This window comes from Erinaceus europaeus, chromosome 1 (assembly GCF_950295315.1).
Source record: "Erinaceus europaeus chromosome 1, mEriEur2.1, whole genome shotgun sequence".
Lineage (NCBI taxonomy): Eukaryota > Metazoa > Chordata > Mammalia > Eulipotyphla > Erinaceidae > Erinaceus > Erinaceus europaeus.
In genome coordinates, this window is record NC_080162.1 from 138,534,539 (window position 1) to 138,550,943 (window position 16,405).

At 37.6% G+C, this 16,405-nt stretch overlaps 1 protein-coding gene across 2 annotated transcripts in view; it reads right to left on the minus strand.

The window, feature by feature from the left end:
* ZFPM2 (zinc finger protein, FOG family member 2) overlaps positions 1-16,405 on the minus strand; it is a 602,281-nt gene that overhangs the window by 469,415 nt on the left and 116,461 nt on the right. Inside the window, exon 3 of one of the 2 annotated variants that reach the window (XM_060195948.1) lies at positions 1,896-2,051. The exons of the other annotated variant lie outside the window; for it this stretch is intronic. Within the exon in view, the coding sequence (XP_060051931.1) occupies positions 1,896-2,051 (156 nt within the window). The remainder of the gene's footprint in view (positions 1-1,895; positions 2,052-16,405) is intronic. 2 annotated transcript variants of the gene reach the window in all.

The window sequence follows — 16,405 nt, forward strand, 5'->3', positions numbered from 1 at the left end:
ATAGGCCTACTAGCTATCTACAAAACTGAGACCCCCCCCCCCAACTCTTCATCTGCACTATTCCAGCCTTTAGCTTCATGATTAGTCAACAACTTGCTTGGCTTTATATGTTAACTCTCTTTTCAGCCACCAGGTTCCAGATGCTAGCATGATGCCAACCAGACTCACCTGGACAGACAACCCCTCAATGAGTCCTGGAATTCTGCTTCCCCAGAGCCCTTTCCCCCTAGGGAAAGAGAAAGGAAGGCTGGGAATATGGATTGACCTGTCAACGCCCACGTTCAGTGGGGAAGCAATTACAGAAGCCAGACCTTCCACCTTCTGTATCCCATAATGACCTTGGGTTCATATTCCCAGAAGGATAAAGACTAGGAAAGCTATCAGGGGAGGAGATGAGATGAAGAGTTTGGATGGTGGGAATTGTGTGGAGTTTTACCCCTCTTATCCTATGGTTTTGTCAGTTTCCTTTTTATAAAAAAAAATTTTTAAAAAGAAGTAACTGATGTTGGCCTAGGTGGTGGCGCACCTGGTTGAGCAAACACATTTCCACCCCCACCCCCCACCCCAAACACACAATTTTCCTCAACAACTAGAGGGAAGCTTCTTCACAAGTGGTGAAACAGGTCTACAGACACCAATCTCTCTCCCTCTCTCACTCTCTCCTCATCCCCTCTCAATGTGTCTGTCCTACCAAACAAAAAGAGAAAAGCAGAAAGAGAAAGAGAGAGAGAGAGAAAGGAAAAATAGCTACCAGGAGAGATGGGGTTATTGTGCCGGCACAGGACTCATTATAACTATTGGTGGTAATAAAAATTTTTTTTTAATTTTTAAAAGAAAAGAGTGACATACAGGAGCTAGGCAATGCACACTCAGTAAAGTACACACATAACTATTTCCAAATACCTAGCTTCAAGCCCAAAATCCCTATGTGCAGGAAAAATGCTTTACAAGTGATAAAGCATTGATCCATGTGTCTCTCTCCCTCCCCTCTTTCTTTTTAAACTTCTATTAGCTTTATTCATTTGGATTCATTATTCATAATTATTCATTATTGGATAGAGACATCCAGAAATTGAGAGGGGACTTAGACAGAGAGGGAGAGATACCTGCAACAATGTTTCACCACCTGCAAAGATTTCCTTCTACAGGTAGGGACCAGGAGCTAGAACCTGGGTTGTTGTGCATTGTAACATGTGCACTCAACCAGGTGTACTACCACCTGACCCGTCTCTCACCTTCTCTATGCCCCCCTACCTCTCAATTTCTATTTCTACTTTACAAAATGATAAAGAAAGAACTGGCTGGCATACAGGTAATACTCTCTGAAAGATTACATTAACACATGATAAAAATTCAATGTATGGTGACTAACCAATTTGCATGAAATATTTATGTAAATGTATAAAATAAAGTATTAGATTATAATTTGATTTCTCAATATAATATTTTATATATAAACATTTTTATGTATATTTTTCAGGTCGGTTAATTATTGATTACTGTGAGTAATAGGTCTATTCTGTAGTGAATTTGGGTTTTTTTTTGCCTCTAGGGTTATTGCTAGGGCTTGGTGCCTGCACTATGAATCCACTGCTCCTGGTGACTATTTTTCTATTTTATTTGATAGAGCAGAGAGAAATTGAGAAAGAAGAGGGTGGTAGGGGGGATAGAGACATAGACACACTTGTAGACCTGAATCACCACTCATGAAACATCCCCTCACTGCAGGTAGGGAGCCAGGGGCTTGAACTTGGGCCCTTGAGCTAGACCTTGCTCTTTGTACTATGTACGCTTAATTGGGTGCTCCAAAACCAGGCCCCCTGTAGTGAAAATTTAAACTTGACAGCACCTTGAGTCAAGGAACTCACATACCATATCCCACCATGACTGATTACCTTTGTTACAAAAGTATTCCACTTCTTCACAGCTTAGATTCTCAGGCCCAAATTCTGTGGGAAAGCTTTCCTCCAATGTAAAGTCCCCCTTTGAGATGAGATCTGTTTCCTCTGATGGACACTCTTCTTCCTCTTCAATGGCATCTTCTAATGGCCCTTCAAAAAGAATCAAGGAAACTGTACCAAAAACATCCAAAGAAGAGAGTGAAGTAAACTTCTTAAATTTGGTCTTTTTTGATGAAAGTAGTGAGAATCATGTATGTTATAAATCCGTCAAATAGTACCACCAAGGGGACTCATACAAAATAATGTCACTTCCATATTCATCAACCTAAAATGAAAATTGGAACTTTAGTGACTAAAATTATTACAGAGGAAGCAACCACCATTCACAATCCTTCTCCACTCCAATACTCCAAGGCAAAGGTTTTTTATTTTTTATTTTTTGAAGTCTCTACTGAAGAGCAATACTGTACTTTGTGTGCATTTGTTAGAATTAACTAACTGGTAAGGAGTACAAGTTTCTTTAACACTGTTGTACAATTTTACCTGAGATTTTAATAAAGATTTAAAGTAATTGAATGCATTTTAATTGAACTGAGATTTTTAATGAAGTCTATACTTTTAAAAATCCATTTTAAGAGTGGATTCTTAGAAAAGATTTCATTATATGTGTTTGAAGCTTGAAGAAAAAATTACACATTTCTCTCCCTGATGAAAGCATAACCCTATTCATAATTAATTGAATTTTTTCTGAAATGAAAAGTAGTTTTCTCATAAAAAATGTAATTTGTATTTATGTGATATTTTTCAGTAATAAAAATACAACTCCTTTGGAGTGAATATGAGTAAGGTGCACTACATTAATGGACCTATTTTACTGAAAGGGAAAGGAGGGCTTCCTTGTTCAGATGGCTCTCAAGTGCACTACATAGGAATATCACAGGGCTGATTGTGAATTTCTGACCAAAGTATCTGACTCATTTCACAGAGCAGAAGCATGCATTCATTCCTATAGAAATAATGTGGCATTTTACCCAAAGAACACAATTATGGTAATTTGTACTAATTGTCAGTGGTCTGTCTCATCAGACAGGCAAGATATGTAAAGGTAAACGGCTCAGAAAGTCTCTCTCAGAAACGTGCTAAGGAAATGGTCAGAGTCAAAGGAGGAATAGTACAAATTAGTTTAAATACTACACAATTTTACAATTTTTAGATATGTGCAAACAAATCAGAATTGGTACATACATTTCTGTATGTATATCATTTTCCTAAAAGCAAGGTTCCATTGGACAGAATTCACAGAATTCATATTTTCAAGGGCAAGATTAGTGGACAAGATTTAAATAACAGAGTTTCTTTGTCCTTTCAAAATTATTTTCACTTATTTCCTCAAAATAGCAAATGCTCAGGAAAAAAAAATTGTCTTGATTCCAAAACTCTGGATGTATATATTCATTCATTCATATTCAAAGTCAGGGGTAAAAAAAAAATGGGTTCTATTTTCCCAGAAACCACATTCAAATATCCTGCATCAGGTACTCAATTTTAATCTGCTACTTGTTATTTCAGGCTTAATTTACAACATTTCACCTTTTAAAACAAGTGTCTCAAGTAGCAAGGCAGGCAGGGCCTACACAAACGAGAAATGTAAACTATTGTAATCATTAAAGCATTTATCTTATAATATTAATTATTCTGAGTCTAATGAAAAGCATAGTATCAATAGAATATTTTGGGAGGCAAGGCAGTGGTGCACCTGGTTAAGTGCACATAATAAGAAGCGCAATGAAAAGAGTAAGAATTCAGGTTTAGCCACCAGAGCCCCACCTGCAGAGGAGTTGCTTCACAATTGAGGAAGCAGGTCTGCAAGTGTCTATCCTTCTCTCCCCCTCTCTGCCTCCCCTTCCTCTCTCAATTTCTCTCTGTCCTAAACAATTAAATAATATATGGCCACCAGAAGCAGTGGATTCATCATCTTTTTTTTTTTTTTTTTGCAAAGAGCTTAAGTGTAATGGTGTTTGGTTTAAAGATAACATGTGAAGTCTCCAACTTGTGTTATATTGAAAGTTCACAACAGGTTTTTTGTTTGTTTTTATGGGAACACTGCACTGCTATGGCTTATGGGTGAAGGGGAGACTGAAACTGGGAAAATCTTTCTTATAACTACTATGCTATCTCCCCTGCCCCAAAGCAGTATCTTATGTGATCCTTTCTTAATGTTTATTTTATTTTATTCACTTTGGCTAGAGACAGAAAGCAACTGAAGAAAGGGGAGAGAGAGAAGGAGTGAGAGAGACATGCTGACAGCACTGCTTCACGGCCAGTGAAGCTTTCCCCCCAGGCAGAGACCAGGGGCTTGACCCAGGGTCCTTGCACATTGTAACATGCATGCTCTACAGTATGTACCACCACTAGGTCCCCTGTGGCTTTTAAGAAATCCAAATGAGGTGAGCCCATGAGGTGGCTCAAAGGAAGAGTACATGTCTATTACGTCTCTATCTATCTATCTATCTATCTATCTCTATTTCTATCTCTCTCTCTCTCGCATAAAGCACATGAAGAATAAGTTACCCAGGCAATTCAACATCACCACCGCACCACACTGAAATGATAAAATAACCCAGTGAAGTAGGTATGGGAATTATTACTATTTTAATGTTATACATCTGAGAAGTAAAGCTCAAGAGTTAGATAACCAGAATAAAGTTACAAACTAATAAGTGAGAAAGTTGATTTGAAAACTCAAAAATTGGGAGCCAGGTGGTGGCGCAGCAGGTTAAGTGCACATGGCACAAAGTGCACAGACTGGCATAAGAATCCCAGTTCGAACCCCCATCTCCCCATCTGCAGGGGGATCACTTCACCAGCAGTGAAGCAGGTCTGCAGGTGTCTATCCTTCTCTCACCCTCTCTGTATTCCTATCCTCTCTCAATTTCTCTCTGTCCTATCTAACAACAATGACAGCAATAACATCAGAGGTAAACACCAAGGGCAACAAAAGGGAAAAAATAACCTCCAGGAGCAGTGGATTCACAGTGCAAGCACTATGAACCCCAGAAATAACCCTGGAGGCAAAAACAAACAAAACAAAACAGAAAACTCAAAATTTGTAGTACAGTTCACTATGTAACACAACTATGCAAATCATTCTTTGTTATAATTTATTGCTTCATAAGTAAAACTATGAAAACACAGGTAACTGATAAACAAAAAAAAGTTTGATTAATTTTATTAATATAAGTATTTCTTTACAGCTTAGTTTTAGACATTCAAAACAGAGATGCCTTTTGTTCTCAGATTATTAGAAGACAACCAAAATATCAGAATCCCCATAAAAATCAAGACTTTCTTGTAGAATACACCAAAAATAAATTGATCACTAATATTTATCTGGAAGTTCTATTTCTGGATAATCATCACTTATAAAATCCTGTATATCATTAAGAAAATGGGTGCATATAATAAAACGAATTTAATAGTAATAAAATTCTTTTTGTTTTTTTCTCTTTTCTTCCTTACCAGAGCACTGCTCAGTTATGGCACATATGGTGCCACAGATTGAACCTAGGACTACTGAATCCAGCCATGAAAGTCCATAAACCACTATGTGACCTGTCTAGTCTCACAAAGTCATTTTTTTTAAAATTCATATACAATGGAGGTTGGGCGAAAAACCCAGTGCAAAAACCCAGTGGAGCAAGTCTGCAGATGTCTCTCTCTTCCTCTCTGCCCCCCCCAACCTTTCCTCTCAATTAGTCACTGTCCTAGCAAATAAAATAAATGGGGGGGGGAATAGCTGCCAAGAGTGATGGATTAATTTAAAAATTAATACACAGCAGAATGATTACTTATAATATTTGAAGGATTATTTGACTCCAGTGGGATGATATCAAATTCAGCATTGTATTAAAAACTGAATAGTAAACTCTGCATTCAAATTTGAAAACAAGACCAAATAGTACTGTTTAATGCTTTACAAACTGATAATCAAGTAATGCATCCTATGGTGGTTTTAAATGTATATTTAAAATATGTATTTACATACAAAACCACACATATATATTTATGTTCTATTTATCAAAAATTATAAAATCTAAGATGGTAGTATAGTATTCTGCAATTTTTTTTTAACTTGATGTATTGACTACCAGTTTACTCTACCCAGCTCGTGACAGAAAAACACCTGTTTTTTTGTGGTGGGAATGGTGTTTATGTACACTCCTAGCAAAATGTAGACATATAAATCAGTAGTTAATTAATATGAGAGGGGGAAATCAATTGTATGTCTCAAAGTTTCTCAAAAGACAAACTGAATCTTTTTAATATATAGGCTATGTATTTGATATGCGGACTCTCTCAAAAGCCTAGACCAAGTAGATTAGAAGCTTCCAATAGCACAGCTATATACAAGATACTGGGTACTGTCCAGGAAACCATAACAAAGGGACTTTTCAAAGTTAACCCAATTAACAAATAATGTGATGATAATATTAACTATCGATTGTCTTTTTGAACCCTAAGACAGCAGGAACCTCACATCTTCACTATAGAGCCCCTACTTCCCCCAGTCCTGGAACCCTTGGATAGGGCCCACTTTCCCGTATGCATCTCCCAATCCAAACCAAACAACATTGCATCTGCCGATCACAAACTAACCAAAGCAACGATTGCTACCTCAACATGCTTCACCCCAGAATGTATCCAGAGACTTCACGTGTGGAATGACAACCCTTCAGCTTCATTACTCGGGTGAGACCTTTCCTTTAATAGTACACTCTAATTTCATCTCAGGTAGTTCACTTTCCAACAAAGTCCCATAACCTAGATATACACCAGTTTCTGTGAGAGAGAGCTTATGTGCACACGTATCCATAAACTACTGCAAAATATATACCTGAAAGCAGGACTACACTAGAGTTTGCAGTGAGTACCTCCCTAACACTTCCTCTCCACTATTCCAAGCTTGGGATCCATGATTGCTCAACAAATTGTTTGGCTTCATATGTTAACTCTCTTTTCAATCACCAGGTTCCAGATGCCACCAGGATGCTGGCTAGGCTTCCCTGGATTGAAGACCCCACCAATGTGTCCTGGAACTCAGCTTCCCCAGAGTCACACCCTACTAGGGAAAGAGAGAGGCAGACTGGGGGTATGGACCGACCAGTCAACGCCCATGTTCAGCGGGGAAGCAATTACAGAAGCCAGACCTTCTACCTTCTGCATCCCTCAACGACCCTGAGTCCATGCTCCCAGAGGGATAGAGAATGGGAAAGCTATCAGGGGAGGGGGTGGGTTATGGGGATTGGGTGTTGGGAATTGTGTGGAGTTGTACCCCTCCTACCTTATGCTTTTGTTCACTAATCCTTTCTTAAATAAAAAATTAAAAAAAAAAAAAAAAAAAAAAAAAACTACAAAAGTCCAAGGGAAAGGTGAAAACTATTAAGCTCATTGTTTGAAATGCATGAGATCTCACTGCAAATATTTTTAACAACTAGAAAAGTTTGAACTGTTCAGCATTTATGCTCCTCCCCCACCAAAATTGTCAAATTTATATGAATTACTACATTTCAAAGTATGAAATGACTTATCATCCAACCTCAGGTTCAGGACCAAAAAAAAGAATGGGTTTTTTATCTACATATTATTTAAGTTTTAAGAACACATCTCATTCATTTGCTATATTGCAAGTTGCTTTTTTTTTTTAATAAGAAAACCTTGCTCATAATTAGTGGCCATAAGCTCTTTTGAAAGGGGAAGCAGTCCTTGAAGCACAAGTACAATTAATAGCATCAATAAAGGAGGGAACTAAGGAATCTCCTGTGTATGGATTAGTGGGCACAAAAGTCCACTTCAGAAAAAATCACCACCCATAATTTGACACAAATAATGTCTACTCAGAAAAGTCTCACAACTGAGCTCCATGTGCCCTCATGAAGAAAATTACTTCTGATTGAAGCCACTTGGCAGGCAAGCATCAGGAAATCTGAATGCCAGTTCTCCAACTGCCTCTGATATACAGAGATTCAAACACATTTTGCCAGCATAGTTGTAATGCTTATAGATGAAGAAATAGTTCTACGTCCTGTTAAAATGCCAATAACAAGCTATACACCTGGAAATTGTAACTGGTAAATCTCAGAATAAATGAGTAGATAAGTTTTTTTTATATTATGCCACATAAAAAATAGAGATGGTGGGGAGTCGGGCTGTAGTGCAGCGGGTTAAGCGCAGGTGGCGCAAAGCACAAGGACCGGCATAAGGATCCCGGTTCGAACCCCGGCTCCCCACCTGCAGGGGAGTCACTTCACAGGCGGTGAAGCAGGTCTGCGGGTGTCTATCTTTCTCTCCTCCTCTCTGTCTTCCCCTCCTCTCTCCATTTCTCTCTGTCCTCTCCAACAACGACAACTACAACAATAATAAAAAAAAACAAGGGCAACAAAAGGGAATAAATAAATAAAATAAAATATTAAAAAACTAAAAAAAAATAGAGGTGGCTAGTACAATCTGTTGGGTGCAGAGTCATACCTCCATTTTCAAAAATAAACAATTCCTCACTAGGGAGCAACTTTGAGCTGTTCAAAGGTACCTCTCCCTCCAGGTCTACAGCTGAAGCAAAGGGGTTGTGTAGATTCATTGTTTAAATGGTTGAGGTTACATAGGCTCCTATGCTGAATATGGGCCCCAGATCAAATCAATGGGATTTACAGCTGACAATATTTATATACTTTTCCCATATCTGGGAGCTACTCTCTTCCCTGGTCCAGCTTTCTAGTCCTTTTTTCCAACTATGACACCATCTCTCCAGACAATACCATGTCCACCTGCATGTTAGCTGTTAGACTCAGGCAAAAACTAGTAAAGCCATGTGCCCCTTGAAATATAAATAAAATAGACATACTAGCTTTTTCCAAAGTGAAGACCCCCAAATCTTCATCTGCAATATTATTGGCTTTAGGGTCATGGTTAGTCAACAATTTGTTCTACTTTATACTAACTCTTTCTCAGCCACCTGGTTCCAGATGCTACCATGATGCCAACCTGACTTCCCTGGGCAGCTGACCTCACCAATGTGTCCTGAACCTGCCTTCCCAGAACCCTCCCCCACTAGGGAAAGAGACAGGCAGGCTGGGAGTATGGATCGATGCCCACGTTCAGCGGGGAAGCAATTACAGAAGTCAGACCTTCCACCTTCTGCACCCCAAAATGATCCTGGCTCCATACTCTCAGAGAGCTAAAAAATAGGAAAGCTTTCAAGGGAGGGGATGGGATACGGAGTTCTGGTGGTGGGAATTGTACCCCTCTTATCCTAAATCTTGTCAATATTTCCATTTTATAAATAATTTTTTTAAAAAAAACTGACTCTATACGATGAAGTCTTTAATTTTGCCAGTACCATAGTTCCATTATACAATCTGAACCTGAGTATGATAATTTTTTCTTGGGTGAATGGTAGAGACTCGCCCACTCTCCAAAGAGAGGCTGGGTCAGTCTATTCTGCCACTCCAGGAAGACTGGTCCTGAAATGAGGAAAGCCTAGAATGTTCCCAGCTATGACTATGGACTGACAAGGATTCAGAGGTTACACAGGCTCCTGTGCCAAATGTGACTGTAAATAAGCCCTGGGTCAGGTGGATGGAGTAAACATTTAATTTTATTTGTAGTTTTTTGTTTGTTTGTTTGTTTGTTTTAAGAATGGAAGCTACTCTCTGCCCTAATCCAACTTTCTAGCCCTTTTCTCTACTCTGACACTATCTTATCAGACAGTATTTTCTTCCAACACCACATTAGCTATCAAATTTGGGCAAAAACTATGATACTCCTGGGCTCCTAGGAACATCCCTAAGGTGGGCTTAGGGGTTTCTTTCCACCCTGGAATCCTTATTTTTATCTGCTCTGTTCCTGCTTTTTGGTTTGTTCATTAACCATTTTGTCCCACTCTATTATCTTACTTTCCTTCCAGTCACCAAGTTGCAGACTTGCTATCATGATTCCATCCTGACTTCTCTGGGCAGATGATCTCACCAATATGTCCTGGAACCTCACCTCCCCAGAACCCTACCTCACTAGGAAAAGACAGAGACAGGCTGGAGGTATGGATTTAGTAGCTAATGTCCGTGTCCAGTAGAGAAGCAATTACAGAAGTCAGACCTTCTACCTTTTGTACCCCAAAAATAACTGTGGTCCATACTCCCAGTGGGGGAGAAATGACAGGGTGAAGATAACCAGAGGGCTCTGAACTCCAACTCCATCAGGACCCAGAGAGAGAAAAAGGGAAATGGAGGGACATGTGGATGTACTCATAGGTTTATGTATGACTGGGAAAGGAAGAGAAGATGAGACAAAAAATGAAAAAAGGTAATTATATACAAATATAGACAGACAGTTGTAGAAATAATAGTCAACCCATAGCTGCAACCCTCAGAGAACTGCTGTAGTTTACAATGGAAGAAATGGAAATTCAGAATTCTGGTGGTGGAAATAGTGTGGAGTTGTACCCCTGTTATCTTGTAATTTTGTAGATCAATATTAAATCACTAGAAAAGAAAGAAAAAAGAAAGTATTTTATTGTGTGATGCTTATTTCAATTATCTGGAGTTGGTGAAGGACAAATGGGAAAGAAGATAAAGAATAAAATTAGATGTGACAGAGGTAGCTAGCATAATGGCTATGCAAAGAGACTCTCATGCCTAAGAACTCCAAGTCCCAGGTTCAATCACCCCTACCATCACAAGCCAGAGCTGATTAGTGCACTGGTAAAAATAATAAATACATAAAATTAGACTTTTAGTAGTGAACTTACTCCAATGTATACACATGTTGATTTGCAATGGCACACACCTGGAACTTGTAGATTACACTAATCAACTTGAAATTTTAAGTTAAATTAAAAAGATAAAAATTAAATAAGAGATTAGGAAAAAGTTCTCCCAGTAGAGTAAATGCCTTGCCACACAGGTTCTGTGTTTGAACAGCACTCAGCATCTGAGCACCAATGGCCCCATGGGTGTTACTGATAGAACTGAGGTATCTCAATGTTCTTCCTCTATGTCTCTCACTCTCTTATCACCTTCAAAATGAAAGGTTATAACATAAAATGTATTTATTTTTCAGAGAGAGAGAGTCTGAGAGGCCAAGACAAGAGTATTCCTGAGCTCTGGCACACTGTGATGCCATGATTCAATTTGGAGCCTCAAGCTTCAGGCATGCAAGTCTGATATGTTACTTCTGTACTGTCTCCCAACCCTCGAGGAATTTACAAGTGAAAGAGAGAAAGAGAGAGAGAGAGAGAGAGAGGGAGAGAGAGAGAGAGAGAACGAGCTAGAAGTCATACCCTTTCTAATGGAAGAATAATTCTTGAAACAAAAATAAAAACTTTGGGTGGTGGGAATTGTGTGGAGTTGTACCCCTACTACCTTATGTTTTTGTTCACTAATCCTTTCTTAAATAAAAAATTTAAAAAAAAACTTGACAATCATTAATCTCTAGGTAAATGGACTTAACCAGAAAATTACTGATGGTAATTCAGGAAGTTAATACATACCTAAAGTTCATTCACAGCCACTAGCATGAGAGCTATACAGTAGTAAATAAGTTTGAGGGAAAACATACAGAAGAATTTCAATGGAAAAGAATTAAAATAAGGTAATCTAAAAAAATGATAAAGACCAACACAGTAAATTTTACTTCAAAATATATGAGTCTCTCCATGTATATTGTTTGTGTAAATAACATTCTACCTCGACAGCCTGCTACTAATGAAGCTGACCCTCGCTTAGATATCAGATGTTTCTGTTCTTATAAATTCAAAGCACTTCAGAATAAAAGTCACCCATAAAATGAATTAAATGTTAAAGAAAGTAATAAATGTTGCTGAGTATGAAGGAGAGAAATAGAAGACAAATTCTATTTCTGATACTATATCCCCCCAAAGAGAAATTTTTTCCCTCCAACACTCGCTGTCCCTAGATTGCTACAAATTATTTTGGTTTAGTTTTGCATGCCCTTTGATTAATGTAAAACAAACATTTTGTCACCAAGGAACTATAAAGAGCATTCAATGGCCTCTCTGTGCATTAATATTCTAAACATTCTAGAAGTTGTACAAGACTAGCCACCTAGCAAAATGAGACTGTTTCAGAATACTGGGCAGACTTTATTGCAACTGACAGGTGGGGAGAAGTCACATTAAAGTATTATCATTCCCAATAATTACAATAATCCATCAGTGCACTCAGAAATTCTACTAGGTGAGTAACCCTTGAAAACACACAAATATTTCCGAATCTTTTTCTTCTGTTGCTATTTAATTTATGTCCTTTCAATCACTTTTATATCTCAGAATTGTATTAACCTTGAGTCTTCTGCCACAAACTTTATAGAATATTACTCCTATACAAAAAAAAATAATATATACCAATGCAATAAATTTCTCAAAAATGTGTTAATATAAGAGATATGATGTTGACCCCAAGTTGCCAACCCATTTTGGGCTTAGGGGACTTTTATGGCTCTATAAGGAAAATAATTACTTAAAATATCTTTTAAAGTCATTTGCAGACAATGTTTTCATTTATTTGTCTAGAACATACATTAAAACTTCTAGTGCACACAAAGCAACTGAAATGTTCTAATGGGAGAATTTAAGCCATCACATGGGTTAAGTTGCCCTTCAGAGGTAAATATAAACTTGGAGTAAGTAAATTCTGGTTTACATTTACTATGTGATACACAAAGTAATTTGTGTCAAAGTTACTGACAAGTGAAATAAGAAACTAGCAGGTTTTAGTCTAATCTTATGTTACATTTTCTATGATACATATGATGCTATGAAGTAACATTTAAATCAAATGTCCTGCTACCTAATACTCTGTATTCTTGACTTTTAGTCCTTTGTTCATTTGGGATAATAGTCAAAAAATGCAGAAATATAATGTCATCCTAATAGGAAAGCTATTTTGTTTCATATACCTTGTACATAAATGACCTGTTCAGTTGGAAATAAAAATAAAATTCAAGCTTAAAAGAAAAAAAAAATCAGAAGTCCACCCAAAATGGGCCTCTCCCTCCCCACAATGGACTCAAATTATTTCTATCTTTAGAATATGATTATCATTTTACTAATTTTATCCCAGGCATATGTTGTGACTCTCAGTCATTCCTCTTGAAAGTTTGCAGCTGCTAGACTAAGATTTCCTTATGAGGCACCACTACCCTATGGGCACACCTGAAAATTCTTCTCACGTGTTTTCTATTGCATTTGTCTCATGCACATCCCACAGAGCTGTTTAATGAGAAGGGGCAGGGAGGAGAGATGCTCTTTGGACAGTGCAAATCCTTACTAACTCCTGAAATGGAGCTTAACAGCAAGAATAAAGCCTGATTGCTGGGGTCTGAAAAAATAAGTATTTTGAACAAGCAAATTTTTCCTGCAGTCACTCACTTTTAACAATAGTTGCATCAGGGAATCTAGTAGGGAGGAAATATTTTTATTAATTTTTCTCTTATCTGTCAGAAGAATGCTGATTTTTTTTCCATTTGCATTTGTTGCCTGCAGGTAGTAGACCAGAGAATCATACAGTAGAATTTCTTCTTTTTTTATTAATTTCTTTCCATGTGTTGTTATTTCTTATACATAATTGACTTGGGTTTTGCTCATAGCTGAAGATACACACACAAACACACACACACACACACACACACACACACATTACTGTCCTTCAACTTAGAAACTGAAAGAAATCACCTGAATTTTGTTAAATTTATCAAAAATGGGTCCAGGGAATATTCAAATGGAGTTCTTAAATGTCAATGCAAAAAAAAAAAATACACATTAGAAAAATTCTAACAAGGTTCAGTTGCACCACACTCCACTGTAACAAGGAAAGGGGTCAGATTTTACTCAGATTGTTTCTTTGGGGGTAATACTTTGACTTTATAAAAGCAGAGTAGCATTTATTTTATTTTATTTTTTGCAACAAGGTATTTAGGTATTGCTATAGATGATAGTATTACCCCCTTACTACATATATCTGAAAGCAATTTAAATAAGTCCAAAAATGTGCTAACAAGAAAATAACTATTTAATTTGAAGATACATGAACCTAGCAAGTAGCAACTAGTCTTACATAGACAATTAAACACTGATATCATAGGAAAAATACAGTCAGATGAAGAAATACAGGCAAACTTGAACTAGAATCTCTAATGACTAATCTACTCTCAAGAAGTAATGCAAGCACTAAAAAAAAAAAGAAAAAAGAAAAAAAAATCAGTTCACTAGTAAGTGCCTTGTGTGATGACTCCGGAGGTCAGTGACATGGATAGCATTGAAATTCAAATATTTTATAATCAAATCCCAGTCCAGAGTCCTACAAAGCTGTATATATTTAGTTTATTATAGATATAAATGCTATCAGGGAGAAATATAAAGGTATACCCATTCCTAAACTACATACTATAGAAGACTGAGATATATTTCAATCATGCCAAGTCCATAACTAGCAATAAATACAAATGGTTTCTATGTTGTTCTATTCTCTTTAAAAGACTCTGGTGGACTCATTATCCATTCACTCAATCTTTATTCATTTAAGCAATATTTTTGAGGATGAAACCTGTAGCTACCCTATGTTAGATGTCGGAGACAATGGCAGTACTCAAATAAATAGCACCAGCCAGATAAACAATACTGACTTTCCACAAGGAGAGGTAAAGGAAAGACTTCTGGATACCCTCACTTCTCGCTGTTTGCACATTATTATTTCATCTCTTATACTAATATCATCATTCTAATCTTCAGTATGAACCGGAAGTAGCAAGCTAGATATCTTGCAATCAGCCATTTTATTTACTACTGATCCAGCTGGATGTCATTGTAGTAAAAGTGAAGAACACTGAGATAACACTGAGTGCTACTATTAATTTTAAGTCAGCATATAGTCTAAAGTTACTTTTTTTTTTCTTTTGCCTCCAGGGTTATTGCTGGGGTTCAGTATTTGCACTATGAATCCACTGCTTCTGGAGGCCATTTTCCCATTTTTGTTGTCCTTATTGTGCCCTTTGTTGTTATTGCTATTGTTGTTGTTGCTGTTGTTGATATTTTTAGATAGGATAGAGAGAAATTGAGAAAGGAGGGGAAGACAGATTAGGGAGAGAAAGACATCTGCAGGCCTACTTTACTGCTTGTGAAGCGACCCCCCCCTGCAGATTAGGGACAGGGGCTCTTACCCAGATCCTTCCGCTGGTCAGTGCGCTTTGAACCATATGTGCTTAAACACGTGAGCCACTGCCCAAACCCCCTAAAGTTACTATTTATTTTGCTGAAGAATGTCCTGATCAGCACTGTGATGGAATATGCTCTTCCGAGTTACCACACAATAACACAATGACATAAACTATAGTTATCAATGTATTTAAAGCAAATAATACACACTATTTTATAATCTATTTTGGCTCATGCTTCAATGACAGATAAGCACCTGTGTCCTATTAGCTGATGGTATGTTATCAAACTACTTTTCACCTGGGAAATTCAAGTTACTTAACTCCTGGTAAGTGGTAGGTTAGATTTACTTAGTGCTGGCTAATCACTCTTCCCAAGACTGCTAGAGTCCAACAAGTGCTCAAATCCAACTGTTTATGTATTTTGGGATGACACAGACTTGACTCTAGTTAATTTAGACTTAACCCCAAATGTCACTTGCTTCTCCAGGAGTTCTGGTTAATGTAACTGACCAGCAAGTTATTTTAACCAAAAAAAAAAAAAAAAAAAAAAAAAAACCTCTTATCTACCTCTATGAATCAATCTTTTACAACATGGCAGCATCTCCATTTTTAAAAGTTATCTTCTGCTTAGTGAGTCTCTTGCAAAGCAAAAATCTCAAGCAACATAGTAGTCGAGTCCTCGTTCTCTTCATGTGACTGTCTAGTGCTTTGTGAAAGGAGAGGAGAAGCACTCCAGCTAGTCTGACAGAGCTGGTTAATCAGTGCCAATCAGCGTGAAAGGAGAAGCCCCAGCCAGATGACAGAAGTTCATTGCTTATTCATCACCTCCACCACCCCTCCAAGCCCTAATTTGATTTAGGCTAGTTGCACAGATCTGTGGTCCATGCCGTTTTATTAAGCAGCACTGAGCCAACCTTCATTGTGAACCTACAGACACAGGAATACATGTTCTAGCACCACCACCTTGAACCAAATAGTCAAGGTGAGGGCACCTACGGAAATCTGTTCCATTTTTCACAAATAGGTGTGGCATTCTGTGCCTGGAATACCGCCAGTTTGGCCCTCTGTTTGGGTCTGACACAGTAAATAATGATGAATATTGTCTAAAAGCCTGTACAGTCCTGCACACATGTTCTCTGCACAGCCACAAAAAAAAAAGTCCACCCACAAAACAAAGCATTGTTACAGATCTCTTGAATTAATCGGAATACAAGCTTAATAGGAATTTGCCTAATTTCCAAGATGTATGTGCAATCTTCTGAATTTCCATTCTGGCAGTT